Source organism: Trachymyrmex cornetzi, unplaced genomic scaffold (assembly GCF_001594075.2).
Source record: "Trachymyrmex cornetzi isolate Tcor2-1 unplaced genomic scaffold, Tcor1.1 scaffold381, whole genome shotgun sequence".
Classification (NCBI taxonomy): Eukaryota; Metazoa; Arthropoda; class Insecta; order Hymenoptera; family Formicidae; genus Trachymyrmex; species Trachymyrmex cornetzi.
Genome location: NW_017298545.1, coordinates 62,457 through 76,592, shown reverse-complemented (window position 1 = coordinate 76,592; position 14,136 = coordinate 62,457). Strand labels below are relative to the sequence as shown.

General features: G+C 39.0%; 2 protein-coding genes across 2 annotated transcripts; one reads left to right on the top strand and one right to left on the bottom strand.

Moving 5' to 3' along the window:
* The first annotated feature begins 225 nt into the window (after positions 1 to 225).
* LOC108763757 (uncharacterized) lies at positions 226 to 8,297 on the top strand. The gene is made up of 9 exons (XM_018511616.1): positions 226 to 3,627; positions 3,916 to 4,160; positions 4,231 to 4,408; positions 4,611 to 4,783; positions 5,516 to 5,697; positions 6,295 to 6,406; positions 6,488 to 6,670; positions 7,498 to 7,740; positions 7,866 to 8,297. The coding sequence occupies exons 1-9, from the start codon at positions 630 to 632 to the stop codon at positions 7,944 to 7,946; spliced, it is 4,395 nt and encodes a 1,464-aa protein (XP_018367118.1). The 5' UTR covers positions 226 to 629; the 3' UTR covers positions 7,947 to 8,297.
* Positions 8,298 to 8,299: 2 nt separating this feature from the next.
* LOC108763759 (partitioning defective 3 homolog) lies at positions 8,300 to 13,205 on the bottom strand. The gene is made up of 3 exons (XM_018511619.1): positions 9,791 to 13,205; positions 8,640 to 9,155; positions 8,300 to 8,577 (listed from the first exon to the last, which is right to left on the bottom strand). Exons 1-3 carry the CDS (start codon positions 12,639 to 12,641, stop codon positions 8,351 to 8,353), a joined length of 3,594 nt encoding a protein of 1,197 aa, XP_018367121.1. The 5' UTR covers positions 12,642 to 13,205; the 3' UTR covers positions 8,300 to 8,350.
* Between the last annotated feature and the right edge of the window lie 931 nt (positions 13,206 to 14,136).

Genomic DNA, 14,136 nt, shown 5'->3' with positions numbered 1-14,136 from the left:
TCGGAAACATTTCAACTAAAACCCGAGACAACCACACAATGGTATTTTTTTCACGAAGCCGCATTAAAAAAGCGCGCACGTTAGCCCGTATTTCTCTGTTTTGAGTTTGGCCGGTGGCGCGCGGTGTGCAAAGTTGTCTTGAAAATAACCCCGCCACGAGAGAGAGACCACCCGATCTATTAATAGTTTACCGACATGAGTATCTTTGTCGCCGGTTCGGCATCGACTACGGGCGATTCGGCCGCAAAATCCGCCGATATACAGTCCGCGCGTGTGCACGCGTACGTCGTCGCCGTCGCGATGCAGCTGACACCTCCGTTCGTTGAAGTCTGCAATGGACGATTCTCGACACGGATGAATTAGGAGCTGCCAGTTAAATACGAGGGAACGAAGATCGGACGAGAAGAAGAGCGAGGGGAAGAGGGTTCTACGACGAAGTGTCTATTCGGCGGACATGACCGTCGTTGGGAGACTCTCCGATCGCTCCGTCGAAATTTTTGGCGTTCGTGCATAGCAGAAACTGGAAGGAACTTAAAACCACGTTTCGGGTGAATCTAAATAAAGAACTATGCAACGTGGCGGCTGAGGCGGGGCGCGGTGCCTCGGAATATGCGAGAGAGTGAGTAAGAATGGTACAGCAAACCGCATACAGTAACGAGACGAGCGCATCCCTCAATGGAGTACCGAACGGCGACCGCAGAGGAAGAACGTCCGGTCTCATCGACGGTGTGGTAGCGCGTAGTGCTGTCGATGGTGAAACGACTTCCCTGACACGCGGTGGCGGCGGGGGTAACAGCGGCCGGTTTTCCCTGTTCAAGTGGTTCAAGCGAAATAGAGATTCAACCGTGGAGAAACGACGGAGAACGAGCGCGAGGCCGGACGACGATGGCGTCGTCCGACGACGTAGCAGCGTCTACTCCAGCGTAGAAAGCGTAAATACCTTTTACAGTACTACCACGGTCCGCAGTTTCGCATTTCACACGGGAACTCTGGGCCGTTGCAACGTGCTGTCTTTGGATATACTCAAGCAAGCGGCTGAAGTAGGTCCGTTCGCTGCCGGAGCCTCGAAAGTGTACTTGGGTAACAAAGAAAATAACGCGTCGTCGGCCGCCGCCTGCACGTTACCGATTAATGTACACTCTAGGAGACAAGATATCACCGCCAGGTACTCTTTGCAACCAACGACCTTCAGCTCGTGTGGGAACTTCCTGACACCTGGAAAAGATCTATCGGATTCGTCGAGAAGGTTTGATGAGAGCGCGAGAGTCAATGGGTCCACACGACGTCGGGTCCACGTAAAGGGAAAACGGAAAGCACCCAATCCTCCCGGCGCGGTGGTGAAGATCGTGGAGGTCAATGTACGCGAAACACCGCCAAGGAACAGCAATAGACGCAAACGACGGGCGCCGCGACCTCCTGAGAAAGTGACTGTGGAACAGTCAAAGCTTGTCACCGATGGCGACGGCATGGAAGTAGAAGTGCGGAAGGATGTCGATGAAGGGCAATCGATTAGTAATGATACGCTAATCCTTCAGGGTGGTATGCTGCTGTCAAAGAAGGAAGTTTGCGGCAGTCCAAAAGCCGCGAAAAACAACAATAGCGACGCAGAAGCGTCCAACGTGACGGTATTGCAAGAAAGAGCACAGAGTCCAATTAGTACCCTGAACATGCCTCGACCTTGGTACAAGCGTAGCGTATTTGAGCACTCTCGCGACTCCGGATCGTCCAAAAGAGGCGCCGTCTTTCGCAGCCCTATGACATCCGCCGAAATGAAGGAGGAGTGTGTCGGAACAAGTATAAATTCTTCTCCAAGTTATTCCATTGACGCTTCCCTGTCGAGGCTAAACTTTTTTCATCGCGGCGAGCGGCAGAGCGACGACAGGAAACGACAGGAGGCTAAACGAAAATCCGGCTTGTCTATTCTAACGAACATCAGCGAGCTGGATAAAGAAGCGGCGGCGATCGTACAGGAAGAGCAGGCTCGAGCACGAGCGTCGATGTTGTTGAAGACGTCAAAATTTGCTGAAGATTTCGAAAAGAGAAATGACGTCAACGAAGAGCTAGTTCAAGACATGGTCACCTCAGCGATTGAGAGTTCATCGCCTAGACGAGGCACGCGCGCGTTAATCTCAAAATTCAATGCCATCAGCAATATTACTAAAGTCACGGTCAACGCTAATTTCTTTGCTAAAAGGGATCAACCGGGTTATAAGTTTGATCGCGATGCAACAAGAAACGACAGATTCGAACAAATCGGAGATTGGAGGAATCAAAGATTCTCGGTGCAGCAAGATCTCGGCCAAAACGTCCGCGTTGATAAAGATATTTCCAGGTACTTCTTGCCGCAACAGAGATCATCGAAAAATAGAACTGAATCAACGAACACGGATGTAAAGTCAGTAGACGTCAAAATTACTTCTAGCAAGGAACAAAATGATCAGCTGATGAAGGACGCATCCAGTAGAATATCATTTTTACAAAGTCAACTCGCTGCGAATCGCGAGAATGAGTCTTTAACTGCTCAGAAGGATATCACGTTTCCGGAAGAAAAGATTAGATCGCGGCAGGAAATTGCCAAAGAAACGAAGGACAAAGAATCGCCGAGATTGAACAATGAAACAAGAAGAAAATTTCTACTTTCTCGTACCCGTAACTTACCTGAAAGTACAGAAATCGCGTTAGATCCCTTTAGGGAAAAGGCGGAGGGAGAAAAGGAATTTTCGGACATTTTCAACGAGATCGACCGACAGCTGCGTTCTAGAGAGTTCAAACTCATCGAACGGAGACCAGTAGCCAAATTTGACAATGTCAGAGACAAAGTTCCAGGGGATGAAGCTGTATCGAGTAAAGTGGCCAAAGTACTCGATATCCTTGTGGAAGCCGAGAAGGATGGTAAAACGAGATTGGCGATACAGCCGGAAAGATCGATGCAAGACAAGGGAACGTCGCGTTTGATTGATTCAGACCAGAAGGCGAAGTCCAGTAAGACAAAATTAACCGCTCTCAATACCGTCGAGGACCCAATTACTACGGATTTGAAGGAGATGTTGAAGGAGATGAAACACTCGTTACCGAAACGGCCCAAGTCGAAGAAGATTGTGTCAAACGATGTTCTCGAAAAGGTTGAGAAGCGCTCGCCCGTGCCTACAAACAAGACCTCCTACATTGCTACAACGAGGATAGCGACAACGTCGAATGATTACGAGACAGATAAGCAAAAGGTATCCTCGTCAGTGCAAACCAGTGGAAACATCCGTAGATTAAATCAACCTTCCACTTCCGCCGAACGACCGTCTACATCGGGATGGAAACATGAGAATGTACTCTACAAGACTTCTGGCAAGGGTTCGGTTCTTGTGAAGAATACTTTCCAACTGATACGACCACGCGATTTCGCCGAGATAGAAGCTACGAAGACCACGAAGGAGGTATACAAGGAAAACGCTTATGCCAATGTGATGGAACCATCGCTATACGCAAATACTCACGTTTCTCCCATATCGCCAAAACAACAATCGGATCCGACGACATCTAAAGATATTTTGCAAAGTAATCGTCCTGAAGAGCAATCCAATATTGCAGACGGGAGTAAGATCATGTTGAACAATGATGAGCTTACAAATGAAGGTAATTTCGCAGTTTATATTTGCTAAAATAATAGTTTTATAAAAAAAAACTATCTATTTCTAACAAAATACCTGTTTTAACCATTCGATTCAAATAAGGAAAATTAAGAAAATGAAGAAATATGCGAATAAATAATCTCTATTAAATTTACTTTTGAAAGAAATCTACTTTTGAAATTTACTTTTGAAAGTTTCAAAAGAATAAACACCGTTTCTAATTAATTTTCTTTGATTTAAGTATTTTTTTTTAATTATAGAAAAAAATTTTACAATATAGTTATTGTTGCAGACGATAATTCAACAGCGAGAAACATGAATACTCTGGCCATAAATCGATTACTGAGAAAACTGGAAGGGGCCATCGCGTCGGGTCATCATCAGCAAGCGGCGGGATTAGCGAAGGAATTGGCAAGACTCAAAATCCATTGTTCCGTGATACGACAGCGTTCGGCGGCGCGTTTGAAGGATCAGTCGATTAAAGTCAATATGTATATCGAAGATAAACTCGCTCACCAAGGGCCCATACCACTTCAGGTAAGTAACCGATACTGACGGTTGCTCGATATGCAAACAAAACGTTTCATGGACCGGGCTGTGATAACAGCTGCCGACGAGAATGACGGTAGCCGAGCTGAAGACAAAGATACATACGGAGTTTGAGATACCCACGAACGTGCAGCGATGGATCATTGGGAAAAACTTGGCTGATCACGACGAGGCCACTCTCGTCGAGTTACACGCAGTGGATGGTTCACCGGTGTTTCTTTATCTCGTAGCACCCGGTAAATTTGATTCATTCGATCGAATATGATATATTTCTTAGTAAATTCCGGCATTTTTTATTTTAAAGTCCTTTATTCTAAACGTGAATATAAAAATTTATTTTAAATAATTATAGATATATTTATATAATTAATTATTAAATGGAATATTTTTATACTATCTTTATTTAGTTATAAATTATGATATGCTGCAATATTGTAGATAGTGTTGCATTGCATATCGACAATGCAGTGCAAGTGAACAAGCCACAGCCAGCAGAGGTAGTTCCTGAAGAATTGACACAAGATCCACCAATGGAAGTTTTGCAGACAATTGAAGAAAAGCAAGAAACCAAAGAAGCAGATAAAATAATATCGATAACAAATGAACATGAGGTAATGGATCGACGTGCTATCTCAAATGTAATAGCGTTTTCCACTGAGAGAACTAGTGTAACACTAGTACGTATAATGAGTGCAACTTTATTGTTCTACTGTGAAAATCAGTTCACATATTTTCCGTGTTTAATATTCCACTGAAAAAACTTGCCCTGAGTTCAATTTTTTCTCCACCGTTCTTGAAGTCAGTGGAGACCAGTGCAAGTTGAAATTGAGATGTTCGTGCTAATAAGGTATGATATTACGTTATGATATGATATTACACTATTCTAATTAATGTCACAACAACGACATTGTATTAGTTTTGATGTTTCTAATAATAGCTACGCAATGATATTTTGACGTTTAAAACTCTTGAAATGTAAAAAATTAATTTAAAAAAATATTTTAAATAAATAAATAAGTAATTTAAGTTTGAACATAGTCGTATATATTTTTATGTGTTATAAAATGGATATCAATAAAATGGGGATGTTTATGATATGTTCCACTGAACCGTACTAAACCTGCACTATTACTGCACTAGTGCAGTTTTTATTGAAATATAGCACGGCGCTGGTGCCGCACCAGTTTTCTCAATGTGTTAAAAAAACGCTATTAGTTTCGTTTATTTAATTTATTAAATATTTGCGGTGTTTTTAATTTTTATTTGTTTATCTATTAGCTGCATATATTGATCAAAGATGCAGATATGTAATATATGTTTTGTATGCTTATATATAACAATAGCAAGAAACAATGGAGATGAACATGTCGGAAGACATCAAGATAGGACGATATGAGGAACTGATATCGTTGGAGAATTGGGATGTCATTCCAAATTCCGAGCCAATCGAGTGTCCAATATGCTTCGTTACATATGGTCCACGAGAAGGTGTAATTCTAAGGGATTGTTTACACATGTTCTGCAGGTAGAACCCTTTAATCTTCACATCCCAGCTTTAATTACTGTTTAATCCGTTAAGAGAACAGGAATCAATTTCAGTAGCTGTATCGTGCTTTTGCATAGGTGGTTCCCCTGTACAAAGATATAATCTACAATAGATCACTTTCGCTCATTGTAGCTGTTCGCTAGAACGCAGTGAGAAATGACCGTCAATAATTAGACGTCGAATTGATGTCAAAATTATCATATCGTTGTCAATTCGCTATCAATTCAATGAGTCATTTCTCTCTGGAGTCACCTGTATCGATTCTAATTCATCCTAGCGAAATGTATTTAGTATATAGATAGATATGTGTTACTATTACATATTAAGTTGTAATGCATCACAGATATATTTATCTGTTCTATAATAAGCTGATTCATTACTAACGCGAAAATAACGCTAATATTTCCGCAAGACACACTACGATCATATGCACGAATATCCTAGATTTTATCATGTGGCAAACTTCACAAAAAAAACGCGCGATGGCCCAATTATATTTTTCATTTGTTTATTTATTAATCAAGACTAACATGAATTATTTTCTGCGTATAATGAATTTTCGTTGTATATTCAAAGGCCATGTATCGCCAATACGATCGCGTATTGCGAAGAAGCGGAAGTGAAATGTCCATACAGAGATTCCGATTATACGTGTGAATCAACTCTTCAAGAACGTGAGATTAAGGCGGTAAGTTTCTGTTTAAGATTATCTCTCTCCGATCGAAGTTTTAATAAAGATTGTGATGATTCTATTATTGTTTATACTTAGCTCGTCGAACCGGAAGTTTATCAGCAGCACCTCGCGAAGTCGATCGCGCAAGCTGAGAACAATGCCGGAAACAAGGCTTTCCACTGCAAAACACCGGACTGTCCTGGTTGGTGCATTTACGATGACGACGTAAATAATTTTTTATGTCCTGTATGTGAAGCTAATAATTGTCTTACCTGTCAGGTGAGTGTTACTTATATCTATCGAAAAACGTAGAGATAAACTTAGGAAAACCGAATAATGGAAATGTATGTACGATGGATATAAAAATATTACTGTTAATTGATATGCGTGAAATTGATATGCGATATTAACAAAAAGTACATAATAAAATTCCATGTTTTATTTCCAGTATTAAAGATATTATATGTATAATGAATTGAAAGGCTATTTTTAAAAATATATATGCACGTAAATTACAGCAAGAAAATTCTTTCTTTGTATTGTTTCGTTTCTCATTTCAATAGTTTTTCATTTTACTGTTTCTCATTTTAATTACAAGTGAATAAAATATTGGCACAATACTGTTATTAAAATCAACATGATACTTAATTAAAAAGAAATGTTTAAAAATTCTATACATCTCTTTTTTCTCGTAGCATATTGCAGTACAGAATGCATTTAGCAAAACATATACTTAAAAATTAAATTCAATAAACATCAATTAAAGGTAACATAACATCAATGTTATAATTTAACATTCAACACTGTCAATGTTACGTAAAACATGTGTTACATAATATTGATATTGTTGAGCGTGAAATTATAACATTGATTCTACATTATTTAGTATTTACAAAGGAGATCAATTTATAAAATAAATATATTTAAAAATTTTTATAGTAAGAATCTTAAAAAATCTTACTCTAAAATTTCATTCTTTAAGATTGAAAATTGAGTCACTCTTTTTCAAGACTTAATTTTCATATTTTTTGGGTGAGATTCTCCAAAGAATTTAGAAAATAGATTTTTAAGATAAAATAAAGAGCATATAAATTTTGATTTCAAAGGTTGTTCATACTGGGAAGAATTGCAAACAATATCAGCAAGAATTACAACTTTCGAAAGAAATTGACCAGGAATCTAAAAGGACAGCAGCAATGCTCAAAGAGATGGTTGATAGAGGAGAGGCACTTGCATGTCCCACATGTGCCGTTGTTCTTATGAAAAAATGGGGTTGCGACTGGTTAGTTTGCTCTATGTGCAAAACGGAGATATGTTGGGTAACTAGAGGACCGCGTTGGGGCCCAGGAGTAAGTATTAATTTATTTTCTGTAATTTATTAGAACGAGATCTTATATAGATTCTCTAACGAGATTTGTTAAATATTAACGACATGTTTTATGATTTTGTTGATCATATTCATTACTTGTCGCAGGGTAAAGGGGATATGTCCGGTGGTTGCAAATGTGGTGAAAACGGAGTTAAGTGTCATCCCCGTTGCAATTACTGCCACTAAAGAATTACAACTACAATAATAGGCAAATAGGAAGTTTATGGTGACAATAAGATATTCTAGAAATGCTTTTATATTATATGCTTTCATATTGACACGATAATTCACAGACTCGATGAGACATGCGAAGATCTTTTATACACATTTAGTATAAGCTCGGATCCTGATGAATCAGTATGTAATAGAAATTATACGCTGCTTGCTCAATGATTGTAATCTTATCGCGACACCGTCCTTGATAGGATTGAAAGTAAGATTCTAATAAAAAGAGGAACACACCTAACTTTATATCAATGTTTCTTATTTTTATCGCAAATACAAAGTGTAGGGAAATAAATCATATTTTACTTAAAGCTTTCGATAAATCTAATATATAATAAATTATCGATACAAGCAATTTTTTGCAATTATACAGGCACCGATTCCTCGTTCTCGTCGGAAGTTGTTTTATCTGTACCGATCTGTTTTAATCGAGCAACTAATGTGGACTGATGATGCGTGAGCTGCTGATTCAAGTTATTACCGCCTGCACTTTGTAACACCTGAACAAGATGAACCCGCGCTGATGTAAGATCCATTTTACCGTATTTCAAAAAGTCCTTCTTATTCAGCACTTGTCCCTCTAGTATACCCGCTATAAAAAAAAAATAGATAAATTTAGCATCATTTATTTTAGCGCTTTTTAAAATTACTTACCTAATAAAATAACTTGTGGACACTTTTTAATAATTTTTTCAAAGCCAGCAACATTCATGTCAGAACCAAATACAATGCAGAATTTCGACGAATACAACGGCATTGTTACCATATAAGGTGAATCCGTCAATGCTAATTTCATAATCTTACTGCTATATCGTTTGTAGTACATATTTAATTTCTTTAATGGAACTGCTAGCTCAAACTCATCCTCTGATGTCATAGAATTCTGATGGCAAATGGCAATCATTTTGGAATTGTCAAACCAATTGCGGACCTCACGTGCTATTATTCTTTGGTAAGGATTATATTCCACCTCTTTCTTCTCTTTCACAGTTCTTGCTTTGTAACATAATTCCTCTAATTTCTTGTTTTTATTTTTAATCGGATAAAAAGGCGTCAAAAATTCGTTTACCAATCCTCTGAAATAATGCGGCTTTCTGGGTTTTTGTATATTAATTTTGCTTCGAAAACGCTTCTGCTGATAAAGGATTGTGTTTGGAGTAATCTGAAATGCTGAAACACATAATAAAGCAATATCGTTAAATTATTATAAAAAATTAACTACAAAAAAAGAAAGTCGATCAATTAAAAGTTTATACCTACCACCATAATTTTTTCTGACTTTTTTGGCAATATTTATCCTCGATGTTAATTAATGTTTTGTTATGAATTGAAGATACTACCGGTACAGTTAAATCGATGAGAACGACGAAAATGTATTTCGGAAGTTTGAACCGATTTAGCAAGAGAATATAATTCCTCTTTTGGAACTATTAATTATTTAATTCCGGTGTCATATAAATTACATGTATAACGTTTATATCGTAGTAAGTACATGATCCGTATCATAAATTACATGTATAACGTTTATATCGTAGTAAGTACATGATCCGTATCAATTAAAGACAAGTACAAAATCATATATATACAGAATTATTTACTTTCTTTTAATGATATAAGGCACTTTGGAACAGATCGTATATATATATATAGATAAAATATATATTTATATATATGCAAAATGTGTATATATTTGCAGATGCGCGATAATGTGTATATATATATATATTATTTACTTATGAAAATTTATTTTGCATATTTTCTTTGCATTTATGCGATGTAACTGATCCTGCCGCTGCAGTAATTACTAGTTTCGTGCCTTGCTTCTATGCTATCCCCAAAATTAAGTGATTTTCTATTTCTGTTCAATCGAAGTATCGATCGAAGACCATTTTTCTTCCGCTTATATCGATCATCCAATGCTGAATTAAGAGAAGCTTGCTTTACATCTCCGCGACTGTTCGAAAAACCTTCTCGCTCGTCTTTGATATTATTGCTACTTGTAACTTCATCATGTACATCGTCTACGAGCCAATGTTTTTTCGGCGAAAGAAACTTATTATTGCATCCGGGTATAGTATACATATATTCCGATTGAGCAACATCAACAGACTTTTCATGGTGTCTCACATTGTTGTCGGCACTTGTATTTCCAGCTAAGGCCCCTTTACTTGAATGTTTCTCAAAATTGTTCGACTTACTGCTCCTCTTCGAGTAATCTCCCAAATCGCTTGAGTGATTGCTTGTTTGGCTAGTTGATTTCTGATTAACTTGATCCGCATTCTTATTTTCTCTGTTTTCACGTAACTTTTTATTTCTTTTATAGGTATCTGTGTTTTTAGCATCGAGTGCTGCGTGTCGTTTCTCAGACATGCTCTGTCTGCCAAGAGCATCACGAGAAAACTTATTTGACGAAGAATTTAACTCTTCCAAAGATAACTGGCTGTCATACGTAAGATCTCCGGAATATTGGCTGTCTTTATCCTCGGCATTTCGTTTGGTGTCATTTCCTTGAGAGCTATCGTTGTTAGATTCTTCTAGCAATACTGCTTCAACCCGATCGTCGCGCGTTCCTATAATTTTCTTTACATTATTAATAGGTTCTATCCATGTCTTATTGGTAGCAAGACAATAACTTTCGTTTCTTAAACTACTCTTGCTATATTGCTCCGTTAGTCTATCAATGACAGGATTCCATGGCGAAGCTGTCACGCAAGATAATAATCCACCATTATCCAATACATCGGTTTGAGAATTTAAAGTATTTTTCTCCTTTACTATGCCGTCATTCATTTTCGTAGAATCCGATATGTATATGCTACTAACAGATTCTGACTTACGGTGAGATTGTAAATTATCTACAGTATTTTTCTCACTTGTATCATACGATGATACCCTCCTAGCTATTATAAGATTAATCACACCAGTTACTGAGCTGTCTGTGTTAAGCATTGCCCTCCTTAAAGTCTCCATTGCTTCAGAATTAGATAATCCCAACAAAGATACGCCGTTAACTCTGAGCAATTGATCATTGGTCCGCAAACGACCATCCCTGGATGCTGCACCTCCATGGATAACACTTTTTATAAAAATACCTAAATCCATGTTAGTGTTATCATCAGAACTGTTGGTTTTACCTTTAACACTAACACCTAAACCAGCTTTTTCGGAATCATGTACTGGTATATCTAAGTTCATTATCACACGATTCTTCCGTGGAGATAAAACAATATCCTCAGAGGACTTAATTGGTTTATATGTGCACTTCTCGTAATTGTGAGTGCTCACTTTATCTTGTACGTCATTCTTTTTTGCTGGTGATCTATTTAATGCGTTCCAATATTTTGAATTATCCATTATTTCAGTAGTCGGGGGAGCAGATGTCGCAATACCCTGAGAATCTGGAATGTTTGAAGAAATTTCCTCTTGACGCGATACTACCATCCTTACTTTACCACCAGCAGGAATACTTCTGAGCAATGACACGACTTCTGCTTGGCTTTTGCCCGTCATCTCCTTATTATTTACTTCTAACAACCTATCACCCGGTCTCAATCTACCATCTTCTACCGCAGCACCTTTTGGTAATATATTTTTAATATATATAGGACAATGTCCTCCAGCAGGATTATCACGTGTAGTAACACTGAATCCTAAACCGTTACCTCCTTTTACTAATTCTATTTCTATCATCCGTCCAATTTTCCTAGTGTTCGCAGTCTGTAAAAGATTGTAGTTGCTGCATTGAAGTCTCTTGATGTTCTCATCACCTTCGGTTTTCTCCGATCCGCCACTGGTATTCCCATGGTTTTTATGCAAAGATTTTTCGCTCCTCGCTCTCTTCTTATGTTTAACAACGGAAATTTGTAGACAGGGATCATTCATGCATGTTCTAAAAATATCTTGGACCTTTGGAAATGGTATATGCAACAAATTATGACCATTTATTTTTATAATATTATCGTGTAAATCAATTTGTCCGTCTCTGGCGATGCGACCATTTGGTTCGATACCTTCCACTCTAAGTCCTTGATCATTGCCTAATAAGTCGTAACATGGCACCACATGGAGCCCCAGTGGCCCTGCTTCATTTTTTATCACTATTTCTCGCACCTCTTGATTCCCAGATTCGATGTTATTGCCAAATTCATACGAAGCTTTAGAATCTTGACCTAAAGGTTCCCTACGTCGAGACTCTCTTGGTAGAGATTGAGCAGAATACGTTGTGAGAGAAGGTTCTCTCGTTGACAATGCGTGCATTGACAAACGCTTGGCACTTTCTCTCTTAATACTACTAGAAACAGAGGAATGGATATCGATTGGATAAGCTTGCTCCTTGCCATCTCTATGGAAGAAGTCAGGACTGTTGGTGCCAACCGAGCTTGCACCATCTCCACCTACGTGATTGACATCGGAGCTGGCAAAGTGAGCTACGATCTGCTCTCTATCATCGGCTACGTCACACAGTCTATCATCCGGATCCAACAAGCCACCTCCAGTCAACGAAGACAGACTATTGATGGTCAAGGTGTTATCGTTTTTGCCAGTGGCTTTTTTGTATCTCAGGATGGCCTCATGCATTAGATCCTTGACCAGTAGACTTCCATCTCCGCATGGAACCACCACCCTGACGTTGTCGAAGCACACAGTTACCTTCATGCTCGCTCCGATATCATATTATATGGAGAAATGAGCACGCGCAGATGTGTGCAAAGGTATATACGCACGAGGATTTACGCACGACGATTTACGCGACAATGGCGAAATTACGTAAAAAATGTATGTCCGTCGGCCCGTCGCCGAGACGCGCGTGTGTCGTTCGCACGTGTTCCGGAATGTAGCGTGTCGCGAAATTGATGTGAGTAACGCGATTATCGCGTGTTACTCGAGTCGCACCTCTTCATATCTCGGAGTATGATTCACATACGTAGCGCGTCGGCACGTTGCGACCTTCAGTAATGGAGCAACTTATCCGTAGGTCGAGCCGGCGACACGACGGCTAGACGAGAACGTCCGCGGGTGTTGAAATCTTGGCAGGACAACCGATAAGGCGGACGCGTACGCCCAACTTTATCGCGACATCAAATATGCGGAATAGACGCACTCGCCATTATAACATTTCATTCCACCGTTTCATCGTAGTCGGTAGTCGCACGGCCGAAACGACGGAATTGAATAAAATGGCGGCGCACATGACCATCACCTCCACCACCAACCCTCAGATACCACGAACGTGCCGAACGATTCCTCGATTCGAGAGCGACATGTGATCGTACTTGATAAACATCAGTATAGGTTATACGCACCTTTTTTCAGATACTGCGCCATTCTTGAGGAATGTGTTCTCACTCAGAGTCGTAATATTAATAAAAACAATAAGAAATTCGTTCCCCGTAAGTTACTGCGACATCATTTACGTAGCACAGACTGAGCAGAAATGGTTCTAGTCCGCCGTTTCTTGTTCGCGACATAACTACGTAATTGCGGGCTGTTTACAGGCGCAACGAGCGACAGTTGCTCCGATTTTGTCCATTTAATAAAAAAGTAAGTATCTATAATATATAATGATAGCAAATAGTTTACGTCGCAACATTTTTACGTCGATATATTTTATTAAGTAATTTTCGAAATAACTTATTTTTTATTTAATCCGATTTATCATCTTTTTAATAAAATATTAGAAAAATTTAATAAATTACAATGATTTATTTAACTGGATCGACAAATGTATTAGTGCTTAAGCTAACTTACATGAAGGCAGAAAATTTAGAAGGGTGGCATTTTTGAAAAGAATTTCTAACAAATTAGCAATTTACATTGATCGTATTATAACGTCATCGTAAACGTCGTACGACTTTAAAATTAACGCATCGGATTGGCTGACACAACTTGCGACTTGTAAAGGCCCGTCTACAATACACGGAGTAAGAAGTAAGAGTAAGAAATTGACCAATCACAGTCGATTATTCTTCTCACATTCGACTGTGATTGGTCAATTTCTTACTCTTACTTCTTACTCCGTGTATTGTAAACGGGCCTTGATGAGTACGATACAATCAATGTAGATTCGGTTTAAGCTTGAACGGCTTGAATAAGGATTGGATAGGCCTGTCCAATTTGAACTCCAGGAACCCTATTCTTAAACAAATACTTC